At 39.5% G+C, this 21,442-nt stretch overlaps 4 protein-coding genes and 1 long non-coding RNA gene across 11 annotated transcripts; 3 read left to right on the forward strand and 2 right to left on the reverse strand.

The window, feature by feature from the left end:
• Nucleotides 1-306: 306 nt before the first annotated feature.
• LOC117593318 lies at nt 307-1,957 on the forward strand. Its single transcript, XR_004574758.1, has 2 exons — nt 307-1,307; nt 1,391-1,957. It is a non-coding gene; the product is annotated as an uncharacterized LOC117593318 (long non-coding RNA).
• LOC117593316 lies at nt 1,305-4,267 on the reverse strand. The gene is made up of 4 exons (XM_034287999.1): nt 4,165-4,267; nt 3,716-3,775; nt 3,572-3,629; nt 1,305-3,256 (listed from the first exon to the last, which is right to left on the reverse strand). The coding sequence occupies exons 1-4, from the start codon at nt 4,245-4,247 to the stop codon at nt 2,036-2,038; spliced, it is 1,422 nt and encodes a 473-aa protein (XP_034143890.1). The 5' UTR covers nt 4,248-4,267; the 3' UTR covers nt 1,305-2,035.
• A 111-nt stretch (nt 4,268-4,378) lies between these two features.
• On the forward strand, nt 4,379-9,363 carry LOC117593317 (cancer-related regulator of actin dynamics homolog). Of its 4 annotated transcripts, none has more exons than XM_034288000.1 (13): nt 4,379-4,608; nt 4,870-4,998; nt 5,203-5,307; nt 5,465-5,530; nt 5,807-5,954; nt 6,490-6,533; nt 6,685-6,750; nt 6,973-7,059; nt 7,216-7,251; nt 7,639-7,783; nt 8,008-8,079; nt 8,284-8,311; nt 9,203-9,363. In XM_034288000.1, exons 1-13 carry the CDS (start codon nt 4,399-4,401, stop codon nt 9,351-9,353), a joined length of 1,287 nt encoding a protein of 428 aa, XP_034143891.1. In that variant the 5' UTR covers nt 4,379-4,398; the 3' UTR covers nt 9,354-9,363. The 4 variants fall into 4 exon arrangements, with proteins under 4 accessions (XP_034143891.1, XP_034143892.1, XP_034143893.1 ...); XM_034288001.1 differs by having other exon boundaries at nt 6,688-6,750; XM_034288002.1 differs by lacking the exon at nt 8,284-8,311.
• Nucleotides 9,364-10,940: 1,577 nt separating this feature from the next.
• Nucleotides 10,941-14,660, forward strand: mrps18a (mitochondrial ribosomal protein S18A). Of its 2 annotated transcripts, XM_010882359.5 has the most exons (7): nt 10,941-11,137; nt 11,401-11,432; nt 11,673-11,777; nt 13,588-13,711; nt 13,792-13,864; nt 14,006-14,184; nt 14,408-14,600. In XM_010882359.5, exons 1-6 carry the CDS (start codon nt 10,984-10,986, stop codon nt 14,148-14,150), a joined length of 633 nt encoding a protein of 210 aa, XP_010880661.1. In that variant the 5' UTR covers nt 10,941-10,983; the 3' UTR covers nt 14,151-14,184; nt 14,408-14,600.
• Nucleotides 14,661-14,774: 114 nt separating this feature from the next.
• On the reverse strand, nt 14,775-20,911 carry rsph9 (radial spoke head component 9). Of its 3 annotated transcripts, none has more exons than XM_020056018.2 (6): nt 20,839-20,911; nt 20,356-20,535; nt 19,975-20,143; nt 19,654-19,783; nt 19,259-19,405; nt 14,775-14,940 (listed from the first exon to the last, which is right to left on the reverse strand). In XM_020056018.2, the coding sequence occupies exons 1-6, from the start codon at nt 20,892-20,894 to the stop codon at nt 14,780-14,782; spliced, it is 843 nt and encodes a 280-aa protein (XP_019911577.1). In that variant the 5' UTR covers nt 20,895-20,911; the 3' UTR covers nt 14,775-14,779. The 3 variants fall into 3 exon arrangements, with proteins under 3 accessions (XP_019911577.1, XP_019911578.1, XP_010880658.1); XM_020056019.2 differs by having other exon boundaries at nt 20,835-20,899; XM_010882356.4 differs by lacking the exon at nt 20,839-20,911 and having other exon boundaries at nt 20,356-20,828.
• Between the last annotated feature and the right edge of the window lie 531 nt (nt 20,912-21,442).

The following is a 21,442-nucleotide window of genomic DNA, read 5'->3' on the forward strand; positions in this document are numbered from 1 at the left end:
CATGCATCTCCATCAAACAGGTAATCTCCATCAGCGAAACATGAATGGCAAAACAAAATCTTCCCACAATGGCTTTAAGTCATGATGGGGATAGCAAAGCAGCGTTGCATGAAGTGTCATGCCCTCTGTTTCACTTCTTCCGGGTACTTCATGCTGTGCTAGCAGTTTTTCCAGGGAGCGGGTTAGGAACCCACATGGAAAGAACCTATATGAGGATATATGCGCATATATGTAACCTATATGCAGTCTATATGCACATATATGCTGCATATATGCTGCATATATGCACATATATGATAATATATATGCTGCATATATGCGTGTATATGCCACATATAGGCAAAATTGAGGTGCATATATGTGCATATACAGGCCATATAGGTCTCCTGTATTGCTTCTTTATATCCACATATAAGCCCTATATGTACATACAAGATACGTCTCCTAGCTCATGGCAAGATCTGGTCATTTTGTAGCTCATATCTCACTTTGGAAACTGTCATACATGATGCCTAGCTCATATTTTCTATTATCAAGGCAATAACTAAGAAATAACTAAAAAAAATTATGCAAGAACTTATGTATGTGCGAACACGTGAAATGGGTATCACATCTAATTGGCATGTTATGGAATTTAACTATGGCACTTAAGTGAGAGGAGATGGAAAGCTATGATGTCTACACGTTTTCCTGAAACATTTACAAGGTCAATAGTGGAAAAGAAGGAAATGTATAACAAAATGGTTTGTGTTTTTTTTATTTTTGTCAATCAAGCCTTTTTTCCAATTTCAAGTCACTTCCAGATTCACATTACAGCTCATACACATCCACACATTCACCGTTACATCCACCAAATGCAATGTTTTCTGTATTGTCTTAATGCATTTTCCAGAATATGGCTGAAAGGTCATTACAGTCTGAATGTAGCAAAAAAACTAACAAAAGAAAAGTACATAGAATATACATTCAGGTAATCATCATCATCCCACATCTATCTGAGCATTTCACTGTGGTTAATGAATTTGAAGACAATGTCAACATTTCTGTTCACAGTTTTAACAAACAGACACTTTTCTTTTATCTGAGATGCTTGTATAGCAACTAAAGGCCCCAGACATTTCCTTACAGGGACGTAATAACAAGGATTCTTAAATTGACCGCAGATGTCCTGTTTCACTTTTTGGTAGTACTTCCCCACTGCATAACATGTCTCCCCCTGCCCCAGATCACAGACAATGAATGTCTTCACAGAGAAAATACTTTCCTCTCGATCAGAAAGAATGACAGTCTACGAGTTTCTCCGAAAAGTACGTGAGTAGTTTTGTGAATGAACTATTTCAAGATTAACCACTACTCTGCAAAAATACTTCACAGTGACTCTATTTTCAAGGTTGCTGATGCTGTTCAAGGCCAGAAAATCATCATTTCTGATCATACAAATTTTAGGCCTACCCAGAGATGTAACACCATGACAGCGACTTACTTCCTGCACCATTTTTTTCTCAACTGAAAAAGACTCTAAGAGAGCTAAGTAATCATCAGAAGCTGCCACCATGGTTTTTTGGGAAAATGATGGAAATGCAACCTGTAGCCAAACTGTTTTCATTATCTGCAGAGAAACTCCCTGGCTGCTCTTTATCATATCTAAAATGATCCCATTGTATGACTCAAACACAAATGCAGACTGTGCCCAGAGGGGACCCCAGTTCCTCACAGTATTGGGCAGATGAAGGCACAAATGTACATTGAAAGTGACATTATTGATCCCATAAAGGGTCTCCATTTCCTGAACAAACTCTGTTAGCAACCCCTCAGATTCTGATATGTGCAGTGGTGATATATTCTCACCGAGTAGAAGAGAAACCCCCTTTACCAACTTAAACCAGTGCTTCAGATATTTTTCAGGTAAGACCCCTTTCAATGTTGGTATGCTGTAATAAAACAACCACATGTTCCACTCGTGTGCCTTCCAGAACTTTTTCTCTTTCACTGAGCGAGGGACACGGGAAACATTACAGGGGGGTTTAATAGAAGTTCAAATGTCATCAATCTGTTCTGTTGAGTGTCCGATATACCATGGCGATTGGTTGTTTTCAGAATGAAACCACAGCGTGGTGATGCTTCTTGCTACACCCAGCAGCACACTGTGCATATAATCTGGAACACAGCCATCAATGATATTAAAATCAGGTAGACAAGACAAAATACTAGGCCCTTTCACTCCCTTAGTGGGGTTTCCAGCAAGAGCCTCTTCCACCAGATCATCAGTCTGGGAGGGATTCCTCAACTCTGCTTTTTCATAGGGATAAGCCCTTACACGCCCCCTGCGTTTTAGCACACTTGTTCCTTTCTGCATACAAAAAGAACACCCAAACTCACCATTAAACTGTTTAAAGTTCTGAATCAGTGGCCGAGCAACTGAATCTGCCACCATGGTAGTAAGCAGTACTTTACTTGTGACAATTTCCCCACTTTCACTTTCCCATATAAGACCATTAGAGTACAACTCTATGCATTCATCGACAAATGGTTTCATGTAAGTGTTCATATTTGGTTTGTTTTGACCAAACCACAGGCCACAAAGCATAACATGTTTTGCACGTAGCTGTATTGGCAGTTCATTAATAGTACACAAAATTGGCCACAAACTTTTTGTGTTTGATTTGTGCACTGGCACTCCATCACAGTTGAAAGTCAGTGATATGCTGTCTGGTGATGCAAGGGGTGATCGTTTTTTGTATAAATGTCCATCATATATATCTTTGATGGAGGCATCCTTCTTCTCAAAGCGGTGTTTCAGGTGTTTCCCTAATTGGTGGTCCTCAAGCAGTTTTTTAATTTGGTATTTTAGTGGCAAGTACAAAAAACACTGGTCTTTTTGTGCATGCGCTTTTGATGTGTCCTGGTCACAGACTGGGCACTTGACATTAAAGGGACCTTCCTGCATGCTTACCTTGCAACTCTTGCACACATAATGTACTTCTAATATGTCTTTCACTGAATCAAATGCTTTGTAGAAAAGGTACTTTGAGCCACTAACCAATTCCCCACCAGGACCAGCAATAAAGTTGATAAGATGCATGATGTCCTCCAAGGCTCTATTTGTTAATCCATGTTTGAGTTTTAATGCCAGCAGCAGGAGTTCCACCTGTTCTTTTGTTGGTTTCTGGTCTAAAGTTGGACTTGTGGGGTCTTCTAGATGTTCCTCTACTGGCTCCCCAGGTGAAGAGCTAGGGCCAGGTATGGGTTGGTTCATCTGTGAATTTAAAACATTGGATTAGCAATCCCAAATTTGCACAGACTCATACAAATGTACCATTTCATGTGGTTGGTAACCACTTGCATTTGAAGGCTCAAGTGTCTTTGTTTATTTTTTTTAACAGTCTTCTCCAAATTAATTTTATGCCCCCTTTTGTCCACATGTATATTTTTCTGACACTTTAAGCAACATCAGGAAGAATTGGGTTGTGGAATTATCTATGATGATTTACATTAACTAGTGTGCATGCACATGCACGAACAAAACAAAAAACACCTAACTTTAATATTTTTGCCATTTTTAGCCACTTACTGTGTCATCAGAAGCAGTAGACACCGGGTCATCTTGATTGTCCTCTTGGGTGAGATACCTAAAATAAAAATAAAAATCATTCAGCAAGAAATATGTAGGTTTTTTTATTTGGTATTTAATTTGGTGTGCGTGTTTTCTACTTACTGAGTTGTAGAAGAAGAGGCCACAGCTTCTTCATCATCACCCATATCTTCAGAAATGTCCCTAACAAAAATGTTGTGGTAATGTTAAAACACTTCATGCATCACTCAATATAATAGGATTGATATGACTGATTGATTAAGTCCAAGCAGGTAAATTCCATTCATGAGGTGAAACCTTTAAGACTGTAGATTCAAAACACACAAAGTGAAATATTTTCCTGGCTAGAGTTCCAACTTGAACAGTTTTCTTTATTTATTTACTTTGGACATGGAAAGGTACAGTGGACATGGAAAGATACATTTTACCTTTATACAAACATACTTAACATACATTAAGGGGAATTATGCCACATGCGTTTACATGGTATAGGAAATGATCTGTAGCTGGTAGCTTTGTTAGCTGGCTAATTTAGCTAGCTAGCTTCTAGTACGTTTTGTTACAAGACTTACTTTCGTTTACGTCTTCTCTTTGTTCTTTCTGGAACGGGTGCTTCGTCGTCAACGAGGTACCTTTTGTAACGTACTGGATCCATATCTATTGCTTTTCTTTAATTGCGTCTAAATTGCATTTCTCCACTCTGCTGCCACCGATCAGCCGCTACAGCGTCGCGTAGTTGATGACGTCATCCGCATGCGGCCCAGCACACTATCTTTCGCGCCGAAAGATAACGGCTGGGCGTAAAAATGGCGATATCAGCGTTGGAGATCCGCTATGTCCTACTTGAATGGACTGAGGGTGAGGATAGAGGGGCCCATAGTATTTTGGCTCTCGACTGTGTCCGGAATTTTTCAGTAAAAACATTTCTTGAAAGGACTGAAAAAAACGAGAAGCTGGTGGAATGGCGAAAAGGCCGCCAACCCTGGCCGGTGCACCGAGCAAGAATTATTGACGTGGCAAGTATGTTACATGCTAACTTTATCTGACGTTATGTAGTTACATACCACATTTAATGTTTTTTCTCGCTCTTAAAGAAGTCTAAAATGGATCTTGCTAGGTCCCTGGTTAGCAATAGCTTCGCTTTCTGGCTCATGTTAGCTACATAATTTGCTAATGTAAGCGAAGTCCAATTGGGACTAATGTTAGATTTGGTAACGTTAAGCATGATTAGACAAACGTTTGCAGTTCATGATAACATTTTAATTTTATTGCACCAGAATTTGAAAAAACTCTCCAAATTAAACTGCGTGGGATCGAGATGGAGAAAGAAGTCACACAGCAAACAAAACATCCCAAACTCAAAGTACCGTGATCAGGGGCAGACTGAGAAGGCTTCAAAGAAAAGGGTAACTGACTGCACCAATTGGTGCTTTACTTAAATGATCTCCCCCTCTCTCTCTTGTTTCTTAATGTGTAGGCATGTGTGTAGGTTTGTAATTGTGTCATCTATGATGATTTCATGTGCTTTGTTGACAAGATGTATGTGCAAGGTGGTGTAACGTAAGTTAATAAGAGTTGGGCTAAAAGTCAGTCTGTTTCTCTCTGTCAAGGTTGACAATAAAAAGAGATGTCCTTCTAAATACAACCACGAGGAGGAGGAGGAGAAGGAGGAGGAGGAGGATGAGGCGCGTCATGACAGGCCTTCAAAGAACAAGGTACACTACCAGTCTGCATCCAGTGTGTGTTGTTACATTGCAATACAGTAAAGATAAGTAAGACTTTTATAATAAAGTGCATTACCAGTAGCTGTAACAAGGTATGACACCGGCACAGTAGGCAACTTTGTCCTCTCACTTTCTCTCTCCCTCCCAGCGGGCCAGCGAAGAGGAGGAGCGTATTGGGGATGAAGAGGACATAGTACCACCCTCTAAGAAAAAGGTAGCCTAAATGATGACATCCATTGTGTGGTGTATTACATACATACATTACATGACATACAAGATGAGGAAGTTTCATGTTTTAAGTAAGGAATAACCACCAGGAGGCCAGACAACCAGTTACATATAGCCAAGTGGAGGGACTTCTGCCCTAGACTTCTTGCCACCTTCCTCTTACACCTCTCGTGACATCCTCCCAGCCAATCAGAATCAACCATTTACAAAATAAGTTATATAACAATTAGCTGTTGTTCTTCTCTCTGTCTCTTTCTCGTAGACAGCTGCTGAATTTAGAAAACACCTGGATGAACAGATGTGGGAGAGAAGGAAACTTGACCAAATGCAAAGAAATTTGCAGGAGTTGAGAAATGAAGTCCATTCTCTTAAAAATGAAAATGCACGTCTGAAAGACATTATCATCAATCGTAAGTATTCCTAATTTTTATATTTATTAGCAAGGTTTTTTCTGGAGATGGATATTGCGGTGGCAGAGAAGTGTAACTTAGAAATGTTATGGGCTGAAACACGTGTTTGGCAAAATATGTTGTTAGCTGGTGAGGTAGTGTGTGTGCTCATATAGCCGTTGATAAGATTCAAATTAGATTTATATTTATTTGTCTCTTTCTGGAGGAATTTGTAGAGGGTTAACAAAAGTCATGGCCTAGAGAACATACAGTTCATGAGAATAAATGATGCTTTTCTGCCTTCAACGGCTCAAGAAGGCAATCGGCTCCAGAAAAAAACCCTGGGGAATTAGAATTTGGGAGAAATTGGAGAAAGAAAATTGCGTTCACAACCAGGTTTCCTATGCAGAGCCTTATCAATGGGCTTTGGAGGGTTTTAGCTTGAGTTCACACCTGCAGGAAATGTCTTTCGAAGAGTAAGGGCACTGAGTTGCTGGGTGCTATTTTGATCTAGTGATTGTAATTATAGTTTTTTATTTATATAACCTCTTTCTAGAAATCCCTCAAATGAAAAGTGACATCGCCATTATTGCTCAAAAGGTAAGTTCCTCTGATTTTCATTGCTTTTTAAAATTGTTTCTCAAGCAGAACTGGAGAGACTTGTGATGTTGGGCTGATTGATAGTGTTAATTTTTTATGTATTTACACTTTAATTTATTTAAGAGAATAACTATATTTTTCTTCTATGAAGAAGACTGGAAGGACTCCTGTGGAGGATCTAGATTCCTCCTTCTCGACTTTTGGAGAAATGCAACCGGTGAGTAACCCCCTTGCATTTTTATTTATTTATTTATTTTACTTGTTACTCAAACAGAGCTATATGGATTTTTATTATGTTTGGCTGATTACTTTTGCATGTAACTTTAATTTATTGGCATGTTTAATGTTTTTCAAGCCCCCCCTGTAAATAAGAATCTATAGTGGCTTGCTTGGATGAATAGAAATTGTTGAGTTTGACTATGTTTCTTTCTTCTCTAAGACTCCAGAGAGGAGACAGAGCCCAGAGGACACCGAGCCCTTTAAAGAGAGTCCCATGGTGACTGAGCGCTTTCGAGAGACACCACAGGTGTGTGTAACCCTTTTATACCTCAGATTTTACTTAAGGCTCCAACTGAGCTATAGGGATTTTTATGTTGGGATAGTTAGTGGTAATATGTAATTTACTTGCCCCATATTTATAAAATTGTTGAAGAGTTTAACAATGTTTTTCTTCTCTAACAAGACTGCAGCAACAGCTGAGACCTCAGCGAAAACACAGGTGAATAACATATTATGTAGTAAGGATGGGTATAAACTGTGTGCTTTGTAGGAGCCAATTAGTGTTATAAGTGACAATCATCCTCTCCTCCTGCCCCCCTTCACTCCTCTCCACCCACTGTCTTTTCTCCTTCCCTACTCTCCATCCAACCTCCTCCTTTCCCCCCACCCTGTCCTCCTCCTTCTCTCCTTTAATAACGTTTTGGGCAGTGATTAATTTGTTTCATTTCTTTATCATTCATCTGCATTTATACATATCATTAATCTGCATTTATACATAAAAACCTATTAACTATTGGGAAGCTAAGCATAAGAATCAATATGAAACATGAAAAAGTTTCTAAAAATTGCCAATAAATGTATATTGTGATGTGAAATTATTTTTCAGATGGAAGTTATAAAGGGCTCTGGGGTGTTTTGCCAGGCAGAAGCGTGGAAAGCAGCCCGCCTTGCCCCCTCTGCTACTGCCATGGTGCGGAATCTCCTGCTGGGCACCTTTGATTTGGAGACTTTGCTGAAAAGCAACCTGAATGGTACAAAACAACATGTTCCTAATCTCTTCTGTCCTTGAAAAAAAAAAACAGTCATATTCTGTGGAATAAATTATGTGTGTGCGGGCATACCATCGCTTTTTTACTTGGCATTTTTGTATTTCCTTGCACCTCAAGAAAACATGATGTGTATATAAAAAAAACTCTTGCTTTCTCCACCTTCATTTTACACCCCTTTCATAATAATTTTGAAATATTACTTTAAGGTGGGAAGCCAACCAGAGGGGATGGGGACCAGCTGGTCGCACTTGACCAAATTAAAAAGGCAGCCATTATTGGTGAGTAAATGCATAATGCATTGAGAAGGGAAAACCAAACTTTTAAGACTTTATAAGTTCACCACTTTAACCATAGCCTACTTGTAACAAAATTTATTAGGCATCAATGGAGACTGCATAAAGTAGGGCACCAATTATTGTTACTGTATCTGCTACTAATTCATCGCTTTCTGACTTCTTGATCCTACCTTTCCTCTTCTAAAGCCACATTGCTGGGGTATTGCGCTGTAAGGTGTGTAGTCCTCTATTTTGTAGAACATATAGTGTTGCAAATAACCTCATGGCATATTGTTGTCGTCTGAAGTGTTCTTAAATAATCATATTCACCCCTCCTTCACCTTAATCCCCTCTGTCCTGTGTTTGTGCCTTATTTTGTCTATACCGGTTATTGATTTGCTTGATTTTATTGCTTGATCTTATTGCACTTCGAGTAAACCTAGCATGGCAGCTCGCGGGTGGAATGTGTGTGTGAATGGGTCAATGGGAGGACATTGTAATGTATTTTGGGGGTGCAGGAAAATGCTATAAAAGTGCAGCCCATTGACAACTAGATATGTTTACATGTGCAAAGTTTCTTACATCAGATAAAAAATTTGAGGGATTAGAATATCTGAATCTGTTTACATGGAAACAAATAATCTAATCATGACGTGCATAAACATGCACCAAGCCTTATTCAGAATAATAGCATTTTGACATCCGCAGAGCGGTCTTAATTTCCCTAAAACAACTGCAGAAGTTGTACTTCACCTGTGTTTTAAGCTAAACAAAAAACTCGGGAGTGGCAACATTTTTCCTATCCATGAATTTTCTCTGCTTTGGATGCACATGATTGACTGTGTGACTGTTAACAATGCAGTTCCCATGACGGACGTGTGCATATGAAAGAACAATGCCCCCCCCCCCAAAAAGGGGGGGTGATGTTTCCAATCAGAATTTCTTTCAGATTTAGCAGAATCCAATCAGAATCTTCCAATTGACGTGTTTACATGACACATTTTTTATTATGGTCAGCCCTTTATCCAAAATATGTCTCCAGTCGCAGCTGTACTGTAAGCACTTTGGGTTCCTGATGAAGCACTATATTATTATTATACTGTCTAATTATTTTTGTCTTCTCTAGATGCTACATTGAAGAAGTGGCCGGCAGCCAGCCGAGGGCAGATAGGCACATCTATCAATTCAAAGCTCACGGAGCTGAGAAGATCAACAAGATAAATAGTTTTTTTTTTCTATTCAGTTTTTTGTCTTGTTTTTGTTCTTGTTCTATTTGATTGTTCTTAAGTAAATAAATAAATGTACATTTCTACATTTTGGGCTTTTATTTATTTTGCATAGTAGCTATGGATTTTAATAATTTTACTAATATATAGGTAAACATATAGGTGCATATATACATGCATATATGCACCCATATATACTTGCATATATGTACCTATATAGGTACATGTATGCACGTATATATGTACCCATATATGTACACATATGTGCATATATGGGTACATATATACGTGCATATATGTACCTATATAGGTACATATAAGCCCGTATATATGTACACATATGTGCATATATGTGTACATATATGCACACATATATACGTGCATATATGTACCTATATAGGTACATATATGTACCCATATATGTACATATATGTGTATATATGTACATATAATATAGGAAAACGGCCAATTTTATATATGTCACATATATTAAAAACATATATCAAAACCTATATTTAAACATATATGTTTATATAGGTTATTTCCATGTGGGAAACTACGACCTTTCCACAAAGCCATAAATTCTCACCATGACATTAAACCAGCATCGCCATAGTGTCTCTGAGTGCTGTCTGCGAAAATGTCAGGAGCTTTTCATCCAAAGGGAAACCCAATCTTACTTACATCCCATCCGCTGTTCCTCAGCTAAGCCGCCTGTTTGTATAGCACCATGTTTCATTTCAATATCAAAGCCCTCTAGAAGGTGCCCAGACACTATAAATGCTATTTTTGGGGGCTTCTTTGAAGGAATGTGACTGCTTAAGTATCCGCGACAAGGGAGAGAGGGTCATTGAGAGAATCCTTTCTTTGTCACTGCCGCGCCACACTAATCAGTCTTTCAACTCTAAATAAAAACACACAAGTGCATTTCAGCATACTGCTCTTTTCAGCTTCTACCATTTGTTTCTGCCGTTGGAAACACCCTGGGGCCTCTGTTTATGTCACTATTTCAAAAAGATGGTGTATGCCTGTAGAAAGCAATTAGACTAGTTGACTAGTACTTGGTAAAATGTTTTATTTTGAGGAAAGAGATGAGACTTGGTACAATATCAATTAATAACTGAGAATGAATCTAGGCAGGCTTTGTCATCTGAATCAATGCATGAATCTAATAATAATTGATTGAAACAAGTATAGCACTTTTCCACCTACAGTAAGGGATCACAGAAAAGTGAAAAGGAACCTATTCTACTCCCATCATGTAGCACCCACTTGGGTGAAGCATGACACATCTTGTGCCCAAACTCTCATCACACACCAGCACTCATACCAAAACTGTCTACAAGGGGTGTGCACTTGGACAAAATGAATGTTCTTATGTATATGAGGGATCTGCCGCATGAATATGACACAATAATTTTCTCGGCGAGGTGACTGTTGAGGGTTCACCTGAAAGAGACCGACAATTTGACTCCCCAACGGCCCTTCTTTTAAAAACGCTTACAAATAACCCAATAAAATTTTAAAAAGTGTGAAAAATCACGTCGATATTGACCAATCGAAGATCTTTATGGCGCCCAGACCCCATGCCATTGGATCTTGATACCTACTATTTCCTAGTAGTATCCACGTGACGCAAACGTATGGTCACGTGGATAGAAGCAAAGGTCATAGTTTCAAGATGGCGGCGCGCTGTGTGCTGGGCTCCATCTGGACCTCTATATCAGGTGTTAGATGTATGGCTAACAGTAGCAATATCAGTCCCTTCCAGAGGATAACCATTAGCCCCCAACTGTTGTTTTTTGGAAGTGTTCAAAACAGAGGAATTCGGCATGGTGAGTTCCTCGGTGAATCCAGTTTTGTAGTGTTGACTCGTCGCGCTTCTATCGTTTGCTATGCTAGCCGCAGCGCATCGATGTCAAGCTAATTAATATTAAGGATTCTAGCTGCTGCTGTAGTACCTAATACATGACCAGTTAAAGAAGCTGAATTAGGTCTAAATATAACTGATCAAGTTATATTGTTAGATGCTCAGCTAGAATGCATGTCCTGGAATTATACTAACGTTTACTGTGACATTGGCTATGTTTGTTTACAGTCGTGGAGAAGAAAGAAGGCAAAACAACAGTTGTAAGTGAGAAGCTGGCATACCTTAAATGTTGGTTCATCATTGCACATTGTTTTATGGTGAAAGCATTGCTATTATTTGTACCCACTTTGAATACCCAGTAGTACTCAATACAGGATCCATTAACACACCACTAGATATCACATGCTACATACATCTTACTTATACATTTGTGTATTAGCTAGAAACGTTAATAGTAAATTGGTATACATCTAGTGCTTCATCATTGCATTCTTGATCAGATTGAGGGGTTAACAGAGGATGTTCCAGTCGGACCACAGCCACCCAACCCCACAGCCCAGTGCCCCATCTACAGATGGAACCTGCAGAACAAATACAACTACACAGTAAGTGTTTCACTGACACCTGTTTGAATGGCACAGTGAGCATTATCAGTGATGGTCCATGCCCATTTGTTGTGTTTTGAGATTTTTATTAATGTATAGATCTCACAGTCCTTGGACTAGTTGACTAAACTGTACAAAGTCATGTTTACAACAATGTTTAAACAGTCACACCCCTAATTCTGACCATAAAATGTAATGTTTCTGGCCAAATTAACTGTCCCCGCTAACAGCAGTTTTTGTATTTTTAGTCGCTTTGGTACTATTAACATGTGGGAATAGTCTTCGTACAAAAAACACATCAGATCATCCCAATTTTTTTTTTTTAACTAAGCACACCTAACATTGACTGAGTACCAAAAACATGATCAAACACCCATGTGTCATCTAGAAATATCATTTTCACATTGAAATACAGTGGATATAAAGTCTACACACCCCTGTTAAAATCCTAGGTTCTTGTGAAGAATGAAACCAAGGAAGGATGTCAGAACTTTTTCCACCTTTAATGTGACCTATAACATCAATAATTCAATTGAAAAACAAACGGAAATCTTTGAGGGGGAAAAATAAAAAAAACTCTCAATAACCTGGTTATTCACCATTTGGTGAATATACTTTATATATTTTACAGAATCACCACCCTAAGGCCATATATTTGTATGTGACCTCAGTGGGATTCAAACCCACAACCTTGGTGTTGGTAGTGTGAGCCACAAAAGACCATTGCATTTCCGATGTACAATATAATACTGTCAAATACAGGACATGATTGCCATCCATAGTAGTAACCACAACTGGTGGCTATATAAACAAATAAACCATGTGAACACTGGTAATGTCTTTCAACTTGAAGCAGGAAAGACAGCAAGGTAGAGGAGTAAATCAAAGCCTCTGGACAGGGTCGAAACTACAAACTGAGCTGCTGTGAACCATCACAAATACATCTTTGTCAATTAAGTAGGCTTCCAGCTGGACAAAACTCGACACAGTATTGACGTGATATTATTGGTCAATGAGCAACTGTCCATGTGTCTGGACAACGTGGGGGAAACATCCATGTGTGCAGACATTTCCCAAGATTGAAATGTTGCAAATTAGAAATCTATTACAATTGATTAGACAAAAGATACCCATGTTAGATATTTGCATCAATGATTCTAGAAGATTCCTTGATCAAATGTAATTATGGGAAGGAAATTATGGAGATGATTTTCAGTCAGTTAGTTTTTCCTAATGTGAAAACAGATTACCTTTAGCACTTTGAAGACTCATCTTGAAACACGTGTCTTATATTGCTTGGTCTTGGAATGATTGACTAGACTAAACTGAGAGAATTGTTGTGTTTTGATGACTATATTTCACCAAAACCCAGTGGTTGAATCAGTGATCCTGCGGTGAAAGATGTTTACCAATCAAATGAAAGCAAAATCAGTTGTTTTGAATGAGTTAGTGTGATCAGTTTGGAGTTTTGTACTAAGAGTTTAGAAAAACCAGAACATACTATTGATAATAGTACCAAAGCAACAAAAAAAATGTAATTCCAATTTCTATTTACTTTTGATTTGTGAGAAAAAAAAACATGGAAAAACCAACAAGCAGCACTGCCATAAATACAGTTGCTTTTCGAACAGAGATTGCCGAGATGCCAATTTCGTTGTCAGTGACAAGGAGTGGCACAGATTAGAATGCTAGCTGAAGAGTCTGGGCTCTGACTAGCCTGTGTCTAATGTACTTAATATCAATGTGTGTCTGTGCTAGCACTACATGTGCCTGTTGAATAAGCCAACCAGTAACCCCCTGTCTTTTTCAGGACGTCCTTTTGCTCAGTCAGTTCATCAGATCCGACGGGGGAATGTTGCCACGTAGAGTCACTGGTCTCTGTGCCCAAGAGCACCGCAAGATCACCATTTGTGTTCAGATGGCGCACAGAGCAGGTACACATTTGTCTGTTGGCTTGGGATACTGACTATTTTGAATGGCATTTTCTTCAAGATGGTACTGTTTTCTGTTTCAGGTCTTCTCCCCAAACACAAACCACCTTTACCGGAAGGACACATCCCAAAGAAGCCCAAGCCACAGCTCAACAGGTGATGCTTGACCTTTCCCGTATTTCAGTATGGACCTATTACCATATTTCACTTCAACACTAACTCTTGTGTGTTTGTCTCTTGCTATCCCTCTGCTTTCATTTTGTTTTTGGCCAACACCTGTGTCTTTGTATCACACAGATACTTGACTCGCTGGTCAATTGACTCCGTGAAGCCTATCTATAGGACTGGATTGAAGTGGTGTAAAAAACGCATCTCTGTTGGCCACCCTGCTCTCAAAGACAACGTACAATACGGCAAGAAAATTCTGTACCTGAAACACTGAAGACATGGGGGCATGTGGACTCGCAGCAGCAGATGTAAGTGCTGGTGGGCTAGAGATGGGGTGTCACAATGCTGTTAAACAGTCATGGAACTCCTGCCTCATTTGGGACTTGTCCAACACCAGCAGCACATGTATTTGTCTGGCCTGTTTATTGTCCGCAAGTAGCTTATACCCATTGAAACAAGTCATTCAGAGCAGTACCCACTTTGTCATTAGGCTTTTGAAGATGGCCTGAAAATGACTTCTTATTCTTACAGTAAGTGTGGAGTTTATTTGGGAATGAGGACGTGGTGAACTTGAAAACAGCCGGATGTGAAAATACATTGTATGTATCTACTTAATGTCCCTCTACCATCTGTTGTCTGTTTGCATGGGTGTGGAAGTAAGCATTTACTGGGCCTATTAGCAACAGTAACTAAGAGCTTAGAAGAAAATAAACTATGAATGATTGTTTGTTTACTTTTTTTTTTTTTTACCTCAAATAAGGGGAAATAAATCTCATGCACAAACAACTCCTTTTTGATGCCTTTCAAAGTAGATAGGGAAGCAACATTGCATGCTCATTTAAGAGGTTGTTTATCTTCAGAGAAAAGGTTTGTATTGGCTTTCATTCTCTGTATCCAACTGACTCAGAGCATGAAGGGCAGGTCCAAGTTCTTGAGTCCGTTGCCCATGTAGATGTGTCCATGCTGGGGAGTCATGGGTACATGGAAGAAGGTAAGGCCCAGCCACAACAAGCTGCGGATCACACACACTCTGCTGCTGTGCTCGAACTGCAAGCTCCACGACCCTGCACAGACACACACACCGGTTAGACTCCATTACCCAAGATCCACTTAGCACCGGTTTTAAGACCGTTTTAGATGGCTGTAATTTAATATTGTTGTGGGTCTTTCACTGAGTCCATCCACACAAATTAGTATGGCTCATGCAAGCCAGCCTTTCATAGAAGCTGTGAAAATAAATGGTGATGCCATAGCGAAAAGAGGATAATGTTACTCTGCCCTTTATGTCTGTCTTATTTCACATGTCAGATGTGTACTATAAGCATGTGTGAATTTAGGAGAGTACACATAGGGCTGTGAGAGGGACGTCAATTGGTGACCTCAATAATACACCATGATGAATTTGGGAGGATGGGAAGTTCCAGTTATGAGTCATTACAAAACACAGTCTACATATTTATGAAAATCCCTCCAATTATCCCAAATACGCTTTTGGTTTGGCCAATTAATCAGTCTGTTGTTATTGAAAGGAAATAAAAGTTCAGTACAGCTTGAACAGAAAACCTTTCCACAAAATTCTCGAACAAACAATCAGTTCATTCAGCCAATGTATTTTGTTTTTAACAATAACGTCCAACGTGGTACATTTCTAAGCATGTATAGGAATTATAGAAACCTTTATTTCAAGTTTTTTGAGATGAAGATCCCCTACAAATCCAACAAGAGCAGCTTTCTTTTAAAGTAACTAACACTAAGATTACTGGTTAGGGTAATTCCACACACCACGCTAATACAAATTCCTATTTTGATTCCTGCAAATTCATCACATGTATGTACTTTTGGCACCACAGAACGTATAAAACAAATATCTTGATCTAGGCCAAACATTTCATCCTACAAAAAAGGGCATTATTATGATTTTCACTGTGGCAATATCATAAAGCAAACAGAACATTTATTTAGTATCAGGTTGTGTAGTGAAGCTACAGTCGCCCACTATTAACATATTTCAATTTACAACCACAAAACAAATTGGCTACCAAGAAAACGACAGAAAAAAGTATTGTTTGTGTACCTTGGATAGACTGTATAAAGCCGATCTATTATCGCTAAATGATACATTCTGGTGATGTGAAGTGGATATTTCATATCAACAGAAAAAATATACACTTTTCAGCCATGTAGCACAGCTGAAAAGTGTGATGAATTAGTTTGTACAAAAATGTTGAATTGTCTCCAGCGATCTAAAACAGCTGTAATTTATATGTATAATCTTCTTATCCAAAAGTATTACTCATTTACAAAGCTCTTAACAATAGCTGAGATCAATTTGTAAGTTACAGTACACAGGCCAGACGTTGGCAACAGCCAGGACACTGGGGACTTGTCTGGGACTCTCCATAGTAAAAAAAAAAAAAAACAACAACAACAAATAAATAGATTACCGTGAAATCACCAGGAAATAAGAAAAAAGTTTAATTTCAGAAATCTGTTCTCAATTATTCCACATAACATGAGACATTATTTTCCAACTAAATATATTTTGGGGTTTAATATGTGGTAAATCTCTAGTGTACAAAACGTTTTTTATATTTATTATAATTATGTTTTGACCCCATGACCATCCTCTAATGTCGGCCTGGGCCTGGACCTATTTACCTGACATAGCCTCATGAGTGGCCAATCACAGCCTAGGCTTTGCCATTATGCCATGGCATGGGACTCCTATGACGACAATAACCGTGTCCTAGTTCTGGTTTTCTCCGTTTTGAACCCTCTAAGGAGAAGGGCTAAGTAAGACACCGTGGGGTTTACATACACCCGTAGAAAACCTGTTGTTATACACACTAGGTTAGAGGCAAGTAGCTGTCCATTTGCTGTCTGTAGCAGGTAGGTAGGTGTGCATTGGCTTAGTTTGTGACAGGCAAGTTAGAGGCATAGGGAAAATCAGGGACTTTATTATCATTTGTCTGCTTTGACAGGCCACTTGCACAGTCCTTCTCCTACCCTTTAACGGTTAGCCTCTCCTTTGTTCCCTTGGTTGCTATTTCTTAGTTTTGCGCACACACACACAAAAAAATAAAATAAAACGCTGTTAGGAAATGTTTAAAGCAGTGTATACACACCCAGTGTGTTCGCTTGTGGGCAGTTGCATTCCCCTTGAATAAGAGGCTGTAGGAGGGACTTAACACTGGGAGAAAAAAGTTCATGTTGTTCCCCTTGGAACCGCCAGGTTGCTCAAACCTATTTAGTGCTGTTGTGTAATGGTGGTGGAATTATGAGAAAAGTATGAAGGAAATTACCTTCACCCAAAAGGAATAGCTTATTAAAATATGGTTTATCTCATGCTTAAGTGTAAGGTCAGGATACAAGTAGAGAAAAGTGCATAGAAATGAAATCAAGTTCAGTTTACACATTCATAATGCGTAGGTGAATTCTAAATAGCAAAAACGGACAGCTGCATATTGTTGGCCAGAGAACATTGTTAATGCTGAATTGGAGTGTAGCAGATTCACTGCACAATTAAACTAGAGGCTCCAGGAATCGTTGAAAATTTCATCTATCTAGGGAAACCAATTACGTTAGACTGTTACAACATGGACTTCTACCACTTTTCAAGGAACTGGTTCTATTCCTAAAGACATTTGTGGGGAGGAAATCCCTCCCATGGGGTGAAAGGGTCTGTTACAGGTGGTTTACAACTTGCATGAGGCTTTGGCAGCATCTGTATGTTCCACACTTGTGGGACAGAGAACAACCTAGAAGGAGGACAGGCATTGAAGTTGTGATCGCGTAAATGGGGAGATGATAACAACAACTGTTTCCCCAAACCTCCAGGCAGGTCTGAAGGATCCCTGTGGTGTGATGGGGAGCCTTATTCAGGGATCCCAGAGGAAAGCAATGGTGTATGGATGGACACTCATACACTCATTCACACAATGCACAGATATACCACAGTTTTATAGCAATCATCCGGTTGAGCACGCCTCTAAAAAAATGTTGATACATGTTTAAACAATATCTGCCAACATCCAGAACCCACAGCCCTCAGCTTTGGTTTCTGGTGTAATCCTGTTTGCCAGCCTTGAGAACAAGTTGACTATGATAATATTGTCTGCAATTAATCATTCTACAACTCAAAGCAAACTACCAGTGGGTGGTGCATGTCCTAAAACTGAGCCACATAACCATTTAAAAGAAAAGGCTGACAGCTTTCTTTCAATTCCATCCCAGATTGAGCTCAAAAGGTTGTTTGAATACTCCCCTGGAAATTGTTCAACCGTTCTCCAATCTACTGTGTATTCCATCTGGTGAAGATCCATGATCAGCAGAGCAAGGAAGCCATTGGCCATTTTGCAGACTTGCAAGTTTATTCATTCAGCCTGCTGTCTGCATATACAGCTCTGAAAAAAATATAGAGACCACTGCAACTTTTTCTGTCCTTTCCAAAAAAGTGGAAAAGGGAGGTTTTGAGTGAGGAACAGAAGCGTTCAATTTGCAGTGGTCTCTTAATTTTAACCCTTCTGGTTCTCACTCACAACCTTCCTTTTCGACTTATTTGGAAAGGAAAGAAAAAGGTGCAGTGGTCTCTTAATTTTTTCCGGAGCTGTAGACCGACAACTGTTTTATATGGTGTGTTATCCCAAACCACCAGCTTCACCAGAGCAGAGAAATAAAATAGGAAATAATGAAATCAAGATCCAGAGTAGGATGCCTGGATAGTTTTCTCACAGAAAGACTTGGCTCAACGGCAAACCCAAATAACTGTCAGTGCCAACTACAGGGCCAGATTAGTAAAATGTTCATGGCCACCAGAGCATGTCTAACAGAAATGACCTCATGTTCACATTACATTAGCCTATTACAACATGGACTACTTCCACTTTTCAAGGAACTGGTTCTATTCCTAAAGAAAAAGAAATTTGTGGGCAGGAAATCCCTCCCATGGGGTGACAGGTTTATTGACTGAACATGTAGAACTGTGGATGGAAACTGCTGTCCCTAGTTTTTTGCACATGTTAAAGTAATTTAAAATACAATGACAATGAAAACCATGATAACCTTGATAATGTAACAAATATATCTATTCATTGTAGAAACTACTGGGGTTTAGCCATTTGGTTAGTTTCGGAAACGTTGCATTTTTTCAATAAATTATGTGTGCAAGAATAGCCCTATTTTTGATTGTTATATTTCTTTCTCGCACCTGGTCATTCCAATGCAGGTGTACAATAAGTTCTTGTTTTGAGATTTAGAAGATGTGCCTTCAAACATTAACTTTTTTCTTTTTTTTAAATAAGCCGAAATGCCATTGCAATTAATGAACAACTCATCTGTGGCCCTGGTAAAGGAGTGGATTTGTGAGAGATTTGCCACTCTTACCTTTGGGGATATCCTCACTCAGAGGATCCAGGAAGTCGATGGAGGGCTCAAGGTCAGCCTTCTCCAGGACTGATTTTTTTTTCAGGTTTTGTGGTTCCGTGAAATGCATGAAGCAGCTGAGTTTACCTGCTTCCGAGAAAGACAGACCTGCAAGACAGACATGACTCATTCACGATTCATGATTCTGTCAGGTGCATGAGAGTGATAAAAAAAACAGTAACAGTGCAGTGGGGGATATATTGTACATCTGGTCTAGCTTACGGTACCCACTACCCACACAGTGCTATAAACTCTCCAGAAAGTTAAACACACAACTGTGTCCCATAACCCCACAGACAGGCCACACTCTCACTTTGGAGCTGTCCATTTCATTAATGACTAAACAGTAGCATTACCCTGAAAGCTACGGTTTGTCTGCACAACGCCATGGGGACTCTTAATGAAGGCACCACGTGGGACCACAGACACCTCCTTATCAATGGTGTGGACTGTGGCAGCCAGTCTCTTCTCCTCATTCACTTTGATCTACAACACAAATCAAAAACACCACAATTACAACAAATAAGATACACCCAAACAAGCGTAATCCCTCTTCTGCAATAATACCACACACAGTCACAGACATCCTCATCCACTGCACATTAACCACTTAGCAATAAGCAAAATCACCACTGGCTTAACATTTAAACAACATAATTAGTCGCACTTGTCCTGACCGTGACTTCCTCCACCACTGCCTCATCACGCTCCCCTTTTCTGCGTCTCTCTGTGTGCTCATACTCATGTGAAGGGTCTCCAATGAAGGGGCCCTTTGCGGCAATGGATACATCCAATAGCATTGCCTCTGTGGCAGGAAGAAGCACGTACCATTCTACACAGTTGAAACTGGGGAAGACAGAAACCCATGTGTGCAAAAGGGCACAGACCCAAAACAAGCGTACGTGCACGCACGAGACACACACACACAAACACACAGACAAGAAAGAGGTACAAATATGAATAGGATAGGGCCAGACTGACCACAAAAACCAAACTATTATTACTGTGATGAAACAGACTAAACGGAACGTTAGAATATTTATTTTTTCACCGTTTACCTGTAAAGGCTCATTTTATCGCGCATCTCATCTTCTGAAATTCCTTGGGCAATATAATAGTCATCCCTACTGCCCAGAATTTTGCCCCAAAACCGGACACGTTTGAATTTGTACTCGCTCATTAGAAGAACCAGGGAAGTCTGCAAAGCAGCTCTTTGCTCATAGCTCAGTGTTAGACCGCTACCAGAAACGAGGTCCAGAGAGTAGTATAACGTATTATAATCCATTGCATATATAGTTGTCTCACTGTAACCAAAGTTTTGTTACTTCTATTAAATGCACAAAACGAAATGTTAGCAAGCTGGTTAATGACGGTTCAACTGCTAAGCGACAGCTTTGTATACAAATCACCCTAGTAACTGTAGCCAAAGCAACCTTGCGCATATCATTCGCACTACTTGTATCATAGAAAACAACACATTTTTCCAATCAGGTATAAACATAATTTTGAAACAGCCTGCGACAGAAATATGTTTTACCTACAAAGCTGTTAATTCTCTGAAATTACCCAACTGTTTTCTTACACCCCCGTCGCTCATATGGGGTATAAATGTCAAACTGCATGCAATACACACGCTAAAATTACGTTTTGCTTGGGAGGTGGGGGGGGGGGGGGGAGGGGGGGGTTTGCTTGTGTTCAATACGCAAATCACTTCCATTACTATAGTTAGAGTTAAAGGCCCTTCACCAAGGTCCAACTAGAGGGCAAGGAAGCATGCAGGAAAGATCACAGCTGAATTCTATCTCCCAGCAGGCAGAGTGCAGGCAGGCACTACAGGTCAATCATCATCAAAACTGCGCTGTACTGCAATCGAGAAAATTCCCTGCATCTGGATCTACTGTACTGACTGTTGATGGCACATGGAACTCTCGTCAACTGCCCAGGATGTGGCCTAAAGAAGATAAGCAACCTCGGGTGTTGCCAAACGTTTGTTTGAGTGGTTGACAAAGCACTACATCTAAGCTTATAAACAGATGAACATCAGTTTAATTTGCCTCACGTCTAAAGATTCAGTCAAGGACATTTGCAAATAAGTAATTTTTAAACCTTTTTGGGCAAGATGTGTAACATGTTATTTTTATTTGC

The sequence above is a fragment of the Esox lucius genome, chromosome 18, assembly GCF_011004845.1.
Source record: "Esox lucius isolate fEsoLuc1 chromosome 18, fEsoLuc1.pri, whole genome shotgun sequence".
Lineage (NCBI taxonomy): Eukaryota > Metazoa > Chordata > Actinopteri > Esociformes > Esocidae > Esox > Esox lucius.

What these genes read in the sequence shown, in the direction of transcription:
- LOC117593316 (XM_034287999.1), bottom strand. Translation starts at nt 4,247, where the DNA reads ATGGATCCAGTACGTTACAAAAGGTACCTCGTTGACGACGAAGCACCC. An exon ending in GCCTCTTCTTCTACAACTCA is followed by an intron (nt 3,630 to 3,715) that starts GTAAGTAGAAAA and finishes TTTTTATTTTAG; the next exon opens with GTATCTCACCCAAGAGGACA. An exon ending in CTACTGCTTCTGATGACACA is followed by an intron (nt 3,257 to 3,571) that starts GTAAGTGGCTAA and finishes TTAAATTCACAG; the next exon opens with ATGAACCAACCCATACCTGG.
- LOC117593317 (XM_034288000.1), top strand. Translation starts at nt 4,399, where the DNA reads ATGGCGATATCAGCGTTGGAGATCCGCTATGTCCTACTTGAATGGACT. An exon ending in GCTTTCGAGAGACACCACAG is followed by an intron (nt 7,060 to 7,215) that starts GTGTGTGTAACC and finishes TTCTCTAACAAG; the next exon opens with ACTGCAGCAACAGCTGAGAC. An exon ending in CTGGGGTATTGCGCTGTAAG is followed by an intron (nt 8,312 to 9,202) that starts GTGTGTAGTCCT and finishes TGTCTTCTCTAG; the next exon opens with ATGCTACATTGAAGAAGTGG.
- mrps18a (XM_010882359.5), top strand. Translation starts at nt 10,984, where the DNA reads ATGGCGGCGCGCTGTGTGCTGGGCTCCATCTGGACCTCTATATCAGGT. An exon ending in AGAACAAATACAACTACACA is followed by an intron (nt 11,778 to 13,587) that starts GTAAGTGTTTCA and finishes TGTCTTTTTCAG; the next exon opens with GACGTCCTTTTGCTCAGTCA. An exon ending in CCCAAGCCACAGCTCAACAG is followed by an intron (nt 13,865 to 14,005) that starts GTGATGCTTGAC and finishes TGTATCACACAG; the next exon opens with ATACTTGACTCGCTGGTCAA.
- rsph9 (XM_020056018.2), bottom strand. Translation starts at nt 20,894, where the DNA reads ATGAGCGACGGGGGTGTAAGAAAACAGTTGGGTAATTTCAGAGAATTA. An exon ending in CAGTGGTGGAGGAAGTCACG is followed by an intron (nt 19,784 to 19,974) that starts GTCAGGACAAGT and finishes TTTGTGTTGTAG; the next exon opens with ATCAAAGTGAATGAGGAGAA. An exon ending in GACAAACCGTAGCTTTCAGG is followed by an intron (nt 19,406 to 19,653) that starts GTAATGCTACTG and finishes TCTGTCTTGCAG; the next exon opens with GTCTGTCTTTCTCGGAAGCA.